Source organism: Cimex lectularius, unplaced genomic scaffold (genome assembly GCF_000648675.2).
Source record: "Cimex lectularius strain Harlan isolate CLEC.00 unplaced genomic scaffold, Clec_2.1 scaffold379, whole genome shotgun sequence".
In the NCBI taxonomy this organism is placed as follows: Eukaryota; Metazoa; Arthropoda; class Insecta; order Hemiptera; family Cimicidae; genus Cimex; species Cimex lectularius.
Genome location: NW_019394211.1, coordinates 318,667 through 331,800, shown reverse-complemented (window position 1 = coordinate 331,800; position 13,134 = coordinate 318,667). Strand labels below are relative to the sequence as shown.

General features: G+C 33.0%; 1 protein-coding gene across 6 annotated transcripts in view; it reads left to right on the top strand.

The window, feature by feature from the left end:
- Positions 1 to 12,878, top strand: part of LOC106667036 (multidrug resistance-associated protein 1) — a 40,007-nt gene extending 27,129 nt beyond the window's left edge. For 2 of the 6 annotated variants that reach the window (XM_014394641.2, XM_014394637.2), the window contains exons 21-31: positions 5,255 to 5,475; positions 7,258 to 7,347; positions 7,407 to 7,497; positions 9,192 to 9,300; positions 9,361 to 9,487; positions 9,567 to 9,665; positions 9,719 to 9,868; positions 9,926 to 10,084; positions 12,011 to 12,177; positions 12,235 to 12,429; positions 12,544 to 12,878. In XM_014394641.2, coding sequence (XP_014250127.1) covers positions 5,255 to 5,475; positions 7,258 to 7,347; positions 7,407 to 7,497; positions 9,192 to 9,300; positions 9,361 to 9,487; positions 9,567 to 9,665; positions 9,719 to 9,868; positions 9,926 to 10,084; positions 12,011 to 12,177; positions 12,235 to 12,429; positions 12,544 to 12,658 — 1,523 coding nt within the window. In that variant the 3' untranslated portion in view covers positions 12,659 to 12,878. Of the gene's footprint in view, positions 1 to 1,279; positions 1,501 to 5,254; positions 5,476 to 7,257; positions 7,348 to 7,406; positions 7,498 to 9,191; positions 9,301 to 9,360; positions 9,488 to 9,566; positions 9,666 to 9,718; positions 9,869 to 9,925; positions 10,085 to 12,010; positions 12,178 to 12,234; positions 12,430 to 12,543 lie in introns of all 6 variants that reach the window. The other 4 variants (XM_014394639.2, XM_014394632.2, XM_014394640.2 and 1 more) reach the window with 2 other exon arrangements.
- Positions 12,879 to 13,134: the final 256 nt, after the last annotated feature.

Sequence of the window (13,134 nt, the reverse complement as noted above, 5' to 3'; positions counted from 1 at the left end):
TAACAGGCCACAGTGACTTTGGAGACAAGCTACGTGAATTCAGAACAACTTGCCTTTGTGAGAATTTGGCGAACATGCCAAGGAATATTTATTCTTCCGATACACTGCAAGTATTGTGACTTACTTGTAACATGGCTGAACAGACAAATAAACATTGTGCGACAACAGTTGCACTCCAAAGAGAGCTTTCCACATCAAAAGTGGTTTTATGGCAACAAGGCATCTTTGCATGATAGGCAGAAGAAAAACTGCCCCACTAAAAATTAATAACTCGCCCCGAAATCTGGTGGGAGTCACCTTTCTAATAGCCCATTAGGGCCAGGGAGAAGAGAGAAGACAAAGATACACTTAGTTTCAAAGATTCATAATTATTGTTAAGGTTTTACGCTTTTTCTTGGACAATTTTGCTTAGCCCTTCACAAGGTTGCTGTATTTTATAGTAATGGTGTGAATAGCAGTTCAGGAGATAAAAAATAAAAAAGGTCTGTAAAAAACTGTAACATTTTAAAAACAATTCAAACCTGTCCATGGAAAAAAAAAATTTAAAAATTAAAACAGCTTTATTTTGTATAAGTCAAATCGACTAAAGGTTGCAAAAATTGAAAGAAAAATAGTAAAAGAAGATTAGATACTGATATTGTATCAATAGGCAAAATTTTACGACTTGAAAAACCAAAACTAAATTATAATTATACTTTAAAATCCATTGCCCACAATACTACTTTTTTGAGATGTTAAGTATTCTATGATGGGTGCAAATTATTGTGTATATAATTTACTGATATGTGTTCATTTTCATTGTTTAATTTTATACATTTAAACTTTACTGGTTTGATTTTTGTTGGTATGAAATGATTAACATTGTTTCCATAGTAACACAATAATTTTAGGGGTGTCGGTGACTGCAATTGGTTAAGGTGGTGACACGGCTCTCATCACTGTAAGGTAAAGGTCCTGGGTTCAAATCCAGTGGCTCTGCATTTGAGCCCGACACAAATGGGCTTTTTTTTCCAAACACCGGCACCCTGAGGGTTGAAATACTCATTAAAAAAAAAATTATAATAATGATAAAATGGATGGTCATAGATTGTAAATTATTTTAACTGGAATTTTGCAGACAAAATAATCTACAATTTAAAGTCAGTTGTTTTCTTTAAATGGTTTTATAAACTAAATAAATTTACCTTGAATTACTCAAAAATAAATATTTACATTTTATTTGTGTCATTATAAACTATAAGCTTACGTTAGCATAATAACAGCTGTTGTGTGCATTCAGTTGTCATTGTCCTATTCGCCACTTACTCCACGTACATGGGAGCATTGAAGGCAGCGTTCCTTCTGCACAACGTGCTTTTAAATGCTATATTACGAGTGCCGATGTTCTTCTTCGACGTCACGCCGTTGGGACGTGTCATCAACAGGTTCGCTAAAGATGTCGATGTTTTGGACAGTGTGCTACCAGTCACATTGCGTGGTTGGCTCACATGCTTTTTTGCGGTAGGTCTTAATATTCAAATGGATGTTCGTATGCAACATTAAACCATATTTTAAATAGTAAATCCATGTTGTTCGGTGTAAATTCTCGAACATTTTATTTTGTCCCATTAGTGATCGTAGCATTTCTAAATGCCATTGTTTTTGTTCACTCGACAAATGTTTTTTTATAAATGTTAATTAAATTAAATTTGTATTCCACAAGTTAAAACAACAGTTGAAAAATACGAAATTCTCAGTAATTATCCTTACATTTTAACTAATATAATTTTAAATTTTCTTATCCTAAAACCATTCTTATGTGTTTAGATTTATTTCTACTATGTCATTCCTCAATCAGTTTATTATTACATTTTTGTATCATACAGATTAATTCATAGAAATGTTATTGCAATCAGTCCAATTTTAACAATTTTCCGCTTAAAAAACAAGAAAAACAAATATAATGGTATTTTAGAAAAAATGTCCTTTTGTTTTATAAATGTGTTGTTTATTGTGCTTGTTTTACATTTAAATTACATTAACTCTATTTTCTTTCCATGTGCCTAATAATATTGTAGCAAAAACAAGGGAATTATACATTTTATTTATTTTTTTGCCGTTGTTAATTATAAAAAATATATGTTTTTAAGCAGAATAATAGGTACATCATTTTTGCGTTGAAAAATACGATGAAAGAATCAGTGATATGTAGTCATTGCTTGCCTTAAAAAATATTTTTAATTACACTGAGGTTCTCTCATCAATCTTGATTATTTCAAATGTTTTATATGAATCCTCCATTTTGTAATATAATCAATTTTTTTGGTTATATTTTTCTCTGTGTGTTTAAATTCATAGTTCAAAAAAGTGGTGAAAACAGCTTGTTTATCTTCGTATATATATATTACACAGGGCGGGCGACCAGCCTGAGTAGGCCCGTACCCCAATTATATCTTCGTAAGTCCGAATTAACAATTTTAAAAATTGCAAAAATTAATCTTAAGCATTTTTTTTTTTAATTGTTTGGTTTTATCAAAAAGAATTCCCAGACTTGTGGAACGGGAGAACAAGGAAGTACGATATTTGAAAATTAATTTATACACACTCTCCAATGGCAAATGTTAATATTTTGCAAAAAGAGAGTGAACTAAAATCATAATTAATCTTAATAAAAAAATAAAATCATAATTAAGATACCGAATACGCAATATATTCTTTTAATATATTATAAGGTTTAAACTATACTATTTTTTCTAGCCACATATTACAATGTGGATTGTTGTCATTTTAAACTCTGATAAGCAATAAACAACAAAAATTATTATATAATTGTGTAATTAACAACAGATTATCAGCAATGCACAAATATTGATTATATAAGCTCAAATCTGCACATGCACTTATGTACATATGCACGTCTAAAAAGTTAAGGTTATCACATCTCGCAGCTTCCAAGCAATTCCAGCCATGGTAGTTAACAATAAATTGCTGGCAGCCTCGAGAATCCTGTACCCTGGGTGTTGGCAGACGGGTTCATCCATCCAGTCGTGAAGGTTGGGCTATCAATAGGTAATTTCAGACCCCAATACAATCAGTTCCAAAACCATTGACACTCATTCTTAAAATACATTCTTACTTATTTAATTACCATTCACTCAGTTAGGGAGGTGGAGTACTTTATATTCTTCAATCACCCTTCACACATATACTAATTTAATTGAGGGTCGACGGGTACTCAATATTGCACCATTGGTCATCTTACACTATTCACGCTAATAAATACATACATTCAGTCTCAATATACACAAAGAAGTACAAAACAAGTTATCTATATTATATACAGTAAAAAACCCCTATTGCCTCTAAAATTCGGAACAGGTGACCCAAAACTCTCTGCAGAACTCGAACACAATTCTCATATCTAGAGGCACTAAGCAACCTTTCTCTAGATTCCAGACACATACATGGGTTTTAGCTCAAAAGTAAATTTTGAAATTTCCTCCTGGTTGTGCGGGTGATCAATCTATTTTGTTAATTCAGACGTTTCAGCATTTTGCTCGCCATCTTCAGTGCTGTCACCTATACATATCACTCAAACACTGAAAATGCGATATACCGAAACTTGTTTGAATTAACAAAAATCAGCGAGGATAGGGAGACCACTAGAGTGAAAGGTAACTTTCAAACCAAGTGTCCGTGAGTCAACCTTGCATGACCTATCCTTAGTCGGGTGGAGTGACCCTTTTTCTTCAATTGCTTTGAGTGGTTCCTACTGACAGGGCTCTTGGTAAATGAGAGTTTCTCTGTCGAACACGGCCACATTCTTATAATCAAGTTTTTTAAATGAATTTTTAGGGTCAGAGGGTCAGATTGTGGTGGTTATGTCCAGCAGTTGGATATCTGGGCCTTAATTGTAAAATTAAAGAACAAATAATTTTCAAACAGCTAAAAAACACTAGGAACAAAATATCACAGTAAAGACAAACTAGCACTACAAATTAATTATTTTGCTCAGGCTATGTGAAAGTAAATTGCATAATTAACTACATAACCCACTTAGAATTAGTTTTAATGGTACACCAAAGCCAGTTTACCATTATCCTTTTACGTACTTCTAAGTGTTAAAATTGATAAAAATGATATATATATTTTTTTTTTTTCCTATTTAGTTCGTAATGTCATACAATGTTTAATCAACTATAAGTTTGCCATGATGTGAAATTTATGTTTGAACATAAAAGGTTTTAAGTTAAATTTATTGTAACAACTTTTAGTGGAATTATTATTTTTTTCTTTTTAACTCAAGCTTCGCTTTTATTTTTTATTTATTAATGCTGTATATACAATTATTTTTCTTTCAGTTTTACAATGAAATACCTTAAGATTTTACCATTTATAAACTAACCAGAACAATAAGATCTTACTGCCATGTATTTGATAATGTGTAATTATATTTGATTTATTATGGAAATAATTGAAGCATTAACAGCATAGAAATTTATTATTTTTTAAATTGTTGGATTCTGAGATTTTTAAAGTAAACCGAAAAAAATGAAGTTTATATTATGCTTTAAATATAGAAATATGATTGGATTAGAACTATAAACAACCTGGTTTTGAGTTGGAATAAAATAATTCTCTTAGATATTGAAAACATTAATCCATGATTTATTAGAGCATTACTGCCATACTTTTAGAAATTAACACTTAATTTTATTTTGATGCATGCCAATTATATATTTGTTATATTTTATTGGCATAATTTTGCTATTAATTTTTTTAAGATAACATTGCAAAAGTTTTTTTATGCAGAATGTTAAACATTTTTATTTTATTAAATTAAGATATGTCAAATTTTCAAGCAAACATGCACATTATCACTCTTTTTTTACATGGCAATTTGCTTAACTGTAATGCTGAACGCCGCGCGATAGATCATGATAAAGTTTCAGGCACTTAAATATATGTTTGACCTTATTTTTTACTAAAATTACTAACTTGTACTGATTTAACCCTTAAAATTCTCAGAATATGCTGAGGGAAATGGCAGTTATATTTTATAATCAAAATTTTATTTAAAATAAAAATTACACATATATAAACATAAACATGCTTACCTTTTTAAGTGCTTAATTATAACCTTTTATTGGATAATGCAGCATTTCACACATCCACATATTTTAGCTTGATTTTAGCGAGAAAAGGAGATAGTACAAAAAAAATTTGAATTACCAGTTGTCTTATTGTGTGAGGAAAAAGTTATATTTAATTCCAGGTGTATTTGTATTTTTTTCTGACCTCGTGCCACGGCTTGGATGTTGGATCGCAGCGTACAACCTCCATAATTACTTGTTGATGGGCGTGCTGAAAGCCCCTCTTTCCTTTACTGACATTACTCCAATTGGAAGAATAATATCACGGTTTTCAAAGGGTATTGATACGCTCGACAACACTCTTCCATGGGTCATTTCAGATGCTATATATTGCCTTTTTGAAGTATGTTTGACACAATTTTCAATTAATTTCTTTTTTCCTTTATTTATCTATATTGCATAAAGATATTCCTGTTATATTATTACAAATAAATATAATGATGGAGCCTTCATATAATATTAATAACTTACATTTTCAGATTTCATTAGTCACCAATTTTTAAAATACTTATTGTCAAACAGTGATTTGTAGGTTTTTTCTGTTCCTCTCATTTGAAAAATGGAGTATTGTCAAAAAATTAAATTATAACTATCGGCTTTTAACAATAAATTGCCGATTAAAATTTCCAGTTGATTAAAGACATTTCAATACTTTGAATTAATTGATTACTTTTATATTTAAATAATGTGGAAGCAGTTTGATAGGTTTATCTTGATTCACTTAGTTAGCTGACGTAAAATTTGATTAATTGTTTGGGAGTTTTGTGAAGGGTAATTTGGAAAAAAAATGACAGGAGCGACGGTGGGAATTGAACCTTCAATTCAACCTAATAATGGTATGCTGAATATAAAGCTAGTAACATATTAACACTTAGTGCTATGTATACAGGCATATGTGTGTGGTACTATACATTTGACTGGATATTTTGTTCAGACATGTTTAGTTATTTTGTCTTCGGTGGAAGATTTTGTACCAGTTTTGGATTGACCAACAAAACATATCCAATAAATGGTTGCGTTATCCCTTTTGCTGTTTGTTGGAACAGTTTATTGTGTCACATAAATTAGTCAATTTTTTGAAAGGTGGGGGTTAATTTTTGTTTTTAAATATAGTTGACTTTCTTATGCACACTTTCGTTATCTGTGCTTTCAGTCGCACCCCTAGTAGAGTTCTAGAGGAGAGTTTGTACGTGGTGAATCATAATCAGTATGTATGTATGTTACCATACGTTGATTTTTCACAGTTTTTTAACAATTGACAATTGGCACACAATAGTGTCTGATTGGTATGCAGATAGAAGAAAATGCTTCTAAGCATGAAACTATCCACATTTCTCGTTCCACGGTTATGCTTGGATCTAGAATGGTCTACTGTAGTTCCATTTTCTGTATCAATTTAGCAAGAATTGCAGTAGTAAAACTATCTACTTTTTGTTTTTTTATTGTTCTAATTTAGTTGAATCACAAGGACCACATACAGCACTATCATTCACAAAATAACTAGAAACTTAGGAGTTTGAGAGAATACTGTCTCATTTTTACAAGACATGCATGATCTTATTGCTGCAATGGATTCATTTCTTGTCTGTTTAGTGCAATGTATGTTTGCCTTATCATTTCAACATTGTTTTCAGGGAGTTTTATGTTTATTTTTAAGGAACTTTTTAGAGAATGTTTATTTTTGTGAAAAGAAACAGCAAAATATTTTTTATTCAATGGGTTTGATGTTTGGATTATTTTCCATAGGAAAAAATACCTTAATAGGAATATCTTTATGCATTAATATTATATTTATTTATTTTCAGAGGTGCTATAGTATGAAAGGCAATTTTATTTGGTAAAATTTGTAGGTTTTTAAATTCATTTTGTGAATAGTTATTTTTTTGATTTTGTACCTTTTTGATTTATTCTGCTTAAATTCATATTCGAAATGAGTAAAATTATTGTGAAAATTTATTTGTTGCTTACATGTCAAATCGCTTATACAGATTTTTGAAAATGTTGTGTTTTTTGGGATCAAGCAAAATTTGGTACTAACGTGTAAAGTCCGGTGAACTGCATGAAGAGTTAGAAAGTTGTTTTTGCCATTTTCCATTTAATTTAAGAAACCATGCTTCCCTTTTAGGTAATATCGACATTGGTTGTAATCAGTTATTCGACGCCTATTTTTGTATCGATTATTATACCGATCGGCGTCATATACTATTTCATACAGGTGAGCTACAATAAAATCAAACAGAATAACAGAAGTATACGTGTTATTATGATTTCTAGCGATTCTATGTGGCGACTTCTCGACAATTGAAAAGATTGGAAAGCGTGTCAAGATCACCAATTTATTCACATTTTGGTGAAAGTGTAACTGGTATGTTTTGAAATTTTTTTATTATGTTCAAATTGAGGCATGTAAAAATCACGTAAATTTATTAACATGTAAAGTGTCAAATAGGTGATAAATTGATTAGATAATACATTGATAATTTAGTTCATTATCTAATTGATAATTAAATAATAAATAATAGATTGATTAAATTATTCATATGTCCAAGGCAATCTTAATTGAAGTGCTCAAATATCTTTATAATCAATCATGTGTAATTTTCAGCTAGAATTTTGATTGTTCTGGAGTGCCGCAGGTTTTATTTATACAATTCTTCTGTTGTTCTATTTGCACTCTATCTTCTGTTGTTGGTATTTTTCAAAAGTACAATCATATTCATCATGTTCATGTCAAAGCCTCACTGAAGATGGTGGTTTATTACCAGCTGGAATAGGCAAATCATGATGATCAGATTTGACCAAACTATAACCTCGACATAATCAGTTGTTAATTTTCTAAATTGTTTATATTTTGACTTTCCTACCATCCCATCTTCCTAAAATAATCCGTCGAATCCTCTAAAATAAACCTCGACCATCAATTTGGATTTTGGCATCACCATTTTATTGCTTAACAGTGCTATCGGGTTGTGGACATCATCGCATCCTCCCTTGAGAAGAAAGAATGCTGCTCGGGAGTCTTTCTCAATATCGAACAGGATTTCGATCGAGTCTAGCACCTGGGTTTTCTCTGGAAACTCAAGAGCTCCTATGCTCTATACACTTTCTCATCCTTAATCCTACTCGGTAGGTACTTAAGAGTATGGGGCAGATCCTCACACTCTACTTTGTACAGGGTGGACTCGGGACTCCCTCAGGGTAACTCCTTAGCCCGCTACGTACTCTATATGTACTGCTGATATACCTCCCTGTCTCAACACCACTACCTTAACTCACGCTGATGACAGTGCCATTCTATCGGCAAATCAAACTGAACACTACATAGTCGCAAAATACAACCTTAACTCTCCGTCGCATCACTCTACCTCCAATCTATTATTACCTCATTCTCCTTTCAAAAACGTTATCTACTACCTAGGACTATGTCTAGACAAACGACTCACCTGGAATCCTCATGCACGACTTAGAAGAATAGAGCTGAACAGATGATACTGATTACTTACAAGATTATTAGGCGACAATGTAAACTCTCCCTCGGCAACAAAATATTCGTATACAACACAATACTGGAACCAATATTGACATTATGACATAGATTGGGATTCAACCAAAGCTTTCAGTCTCCACAAAATCCAGACGAATAGATATAAATCTATCATCTATGCCCCAATCTATGTTTCCAACCATACCAGTCATAATGACCTAAATGTTTCCTTTTTAAATGGGCTGTAAAATCCAGTTTCAAAAAATTCCCACTGACAACAACTTTCCTCCTGATCTCATCCTAATTATCCTCCTTGACATCTAAAAAGACAGTGTCCCCGAGGCCTGCTCTTAGTGCAAGTGATTAAGAGATAATTTCTCTCATTTAAGAGAGCCTATCACTGGATAGCTTCTCCATTCAATTTCTTTTTGCTTTTTTCCTTTTCTTTTGTATTATTTCATTATCTATGTAACTTATTGTTCTTCATGAAGATTATTGCTCAATTACCAATAAAAAAGACCAAAAAAAAGGGAATAGTTTTGACTTAGATTTATTTGTTTACAATTTTGTTATAGGCTCTATGATAATAAGAGCTTACAATGTTCAGCCAAGGTTCGTTAAGGAATCAGAAGAGAAAGTAGATTTCAATCAAATATGCACGTTTCCTGGTATAATCGCCAATAGGTGGGATAGTTTAATGTTTAAATAATTATTACAGCATCCTTACACAATTTTTATTTGCAGATGGCTAGCCGTTAGACTAGAAATGATTGGAAACTTTATAATATTTTTTTCTGCGCTGTTTGCCGTCCTGGGTCGAGATACATTGAACGCAGGTCTTGTCGGGCTTTCAGTCAGTTATGCATTGCAGGTGAGAGATTCTTTTCTTTTTTATCAAAAGACCAGAGAATTATTTAAATATAATAACAATACTGTATAACTGTTTGTAGATTACACAAACCCTAAACTGGCTTGTTCGAATGACTGCCGATGTTGAGACGAACATCGTCGCCGTTGAAAGAATCAAAGAATATGGAGATACCACACAGGTACTAAAACAACATTTTAATTTTTGAAAAATTTATTACAAGTATAATTGTAGGAGGCACCTTGGGAAGTCACACCTAACATCGTAGGCCCTAACTGGCCGACCAACGGTGTCATTGAATTTCACGATTTCAAAGTGCGTTACAGAGAAGGACTTGATCTTGTTTTGAAAGGACTATCATTTAAAATCAACGGAAGTGAAAAGGTATAATTTCATAATTGCAATTGTGGTTTGTTATGATTTTAATTAAATTACTTTCAGGTCGGTATCATTGGAAGAACAGGTGCCGGCAAGTCGTCAATGACTCTGAGCTTGTTCAGAATCATTGAAGCAGCCCAAGGGACAATTCTAATTGATGATGTTGATATTTCGAAATTAGGCCTTCATGCTCTAAGATCCAGAATCACTATCATACCTCAGGTAATGTAATTTTTCGGCAACTATGCAATTTGTAAATAGTTCTTCACATGTCACACTATTAAAAAAATAATAAACTTCATCTCTCTCTTAACCCTTTTCACCCTTCTGAAGTAAAGCACCACATTCAGAAAAACTCAAATAGAAAATCCCCTGGGCGTAATCTACCTACTTCAAAACCTCCCATAGTTTTCTTAACTTCAATAAATAATACTATCCTACGAACCACTCATTTTCCTCTCTTATAGAAATATTCCGTTGTTATTGTCATTCTTTAAGCTTTCAAACCTTTACAAGAACCAGCCATTTTGACCTCCTTGCCCCTTAAGCCAGGAACACACTTACCCGATGCTACGCCATGCGACGCTACCCGATGCTTTGCGACGTTTTGGTGGGGTGTGCACATCTATCCGACGCAGGTACACGTCGCATACAGTCCACAGCGTTTATCACAATAATCACTATCACAATCGCAAGACATCTTTTGTTCTTAAAGCACTATTTTGAGCAAAACCTTGTAATGAATTGTTAGTTAAATTTTATGAGCACAACCATCTAATAAATTGTTTGTTTTGGTTTACATTAAAATAACATGTTGTAATTAATATAACGACAAAATTACATGTACTTAGTTTGAAATAAACTACAAAAAATATGAGTGTCCTGTTCTGATGCTACCCGACATTAGAAAATGGTGTAATTTTACGAGCAAAACTATGAAATAAATTGTTAATTAAATTTTATGAGCAAAACCGTGTAATAAATTGTTCCAATTTTAGTATATGTACCGCTGAAGCGAGTACAATAAATTGTTAGTTAAATTCATTATATCAAAAAATTGTATTCTGGTGTTTTGATTAATTTTCTACCAAACCATTAAAATTAATTTTTTAAATAAAAACTAATTAATTTTAAATCACAGTTAATTTGGTTTTTATTAAAATAAGTATGTTGTAATTAATATAACGACAATAATACATGTAGTTTGAATAAAAATATGAGTGTCCGGTTCTTTTGTCTTCGACTGTACTCGATGTGACCTGACGAAAATCTGGACAGTGGGGACGCAGAGCGTCGGGTAGATGTGCACGGGGGTAATGCAACCTTACGGAAAATCGGAGTTTGGATTTGCGTCGGGTAGCGTCGCATGACGTAGCATCTGGTTTCTCATGGCATGTCATCTAAGTGCAGTATTGGCATTTTTTAATTATAAAGGCATACAACCACGATGGGTCAAAACTGCCTTGATGATGAATTAATCAATGAGAGAAGAAAACAGAGAGATAAGCCAGGAGGGGCAGGGACACCAAGAGCGGGTGCCTCCCCACAGCAAACCAGATTCCACAAGACCAGGCAAGAACAGACACCTAGACCAGCTCCTCTCCACACAAGACCTTAGTGGTTAAGACAGTGGCAGACTTCTCAGAAGGCTGCGCTTGGTGTGCGAGCATCTGCAGCCCTCCCAGGTTCCGGGGGTCAAACTCTACCCAGAGGCCAGCCCACGTGCCCAGCTCCACTCACCCCCAGCACCGGCGCCCGCACCCAAGGCTGTTCCGCCTTCCTACACATCACAATTTATCGGTCTGTTAGGATCTCAAAAAGCTTTCTAATGTTAGCTGGGGAATCTTTCAAAATTTCCAAGCTTATGTTTGACCTGAAGGTCTTCCTAGTTTCTGCATGATGACAGAATATGCTTGATGGTGATTATTTCACCACAAGTTGTGCATCTTGGAGGAGGTTCTCTGGCCATTAGGTAACTTTGTGTTAGTCTTGTGTGACCTATCCTGAGCCTGGCAAGCACGGTTTCTTCTTTTCGAGATCTTTGCATTGCCGTGTCCCACTGACACTTTCCTTAATTTCTCTTTTTATTTTTTTTCAAGGGATTAAATTTTATCCAGCCAAGGAAAAATTTGTGTTTTGTTTTTCTAGGATCCAGTCTTATTTTCTGGCACGCTCCGTTTCAACCTTGATCCATTTGAAAACCATAATGACGATCAAGTATGGAGGGCTATTGAACTTGCCCACCTCAAAAATTATGTCGCAGCCCTCCCCAACAAACTTCAGCACGAAGTCGCCGAAGGGGGCGATAATTTGAGGTATTCATTGCTAATAGTTTCAAATTGCTTGTAATAAAAATGAAAATTACTTTTTAGCGTCGGGCAGAGACAGCTTATATGCCTGGCAAGAGCCTTGCTGCGTAAAACCAAAGTGCTGGTCCTGGATGAGGCAACTGCTGCAGTTGATCTTGAGACAGATGATCTCATCCAAAGGACAATAAGAACTGAATTTTCTTCTTGCACAGTCTTAACCATTGCTCATCGGTTAAACACAATTATGGATTCTGACAGGTAATAACATTAAAACTAAAATTTTCAAATTTTAAATTGACCCTCAGACAAATAAACTATAATATTTAATCAATTAACTATTACTAAATATTAATTTTGTGTTTGTATTTATAGGGTACTTGTTTTGGACAAAGGGTGCATTGCTGAGTTTGAGAAACCGGAGGTGCTTTTAAAGAATAAAACTTCTATATTTTACGGGATGGCTAAGGATGCGGGCTTAGTAAGTTAGGTATGGGAAGGATCTTAGCAAAACATGACATCACATGGTTAACTAGAAGTCAAGAAAATTTTTATACAGTTTTTATATATTTTATTTTAAACAGAATATGTACATAATTACCGTCAAAATACCTCTGATCTCTTAACAACATTGTACTTTTGTCTTTTACTTACATTCCCCCCCTTGCCCATCAATGTTAAAACTGTTACATGTAAAAAAAAAAAAAAAATACTCAAGTGGCCTTTGAAACTTAAAATCTAAGAATTTTAGCTTTAATTATTAATTGTTATAACAGTGTCAAAAACTGAACACTGCCTTATAATAAATTTATTATAAAATTAAATCAAAGTTAACAATTGAATTTACAGTACTTATTAGTAAAAAGCTACTTAAAAATAATAAAATGTTGGTCAATATTTGAGATCAAATTGACTGATTTCTTATTTTATTTCTTATAAGTAATAATTTTTAAGATAAAAAATTCA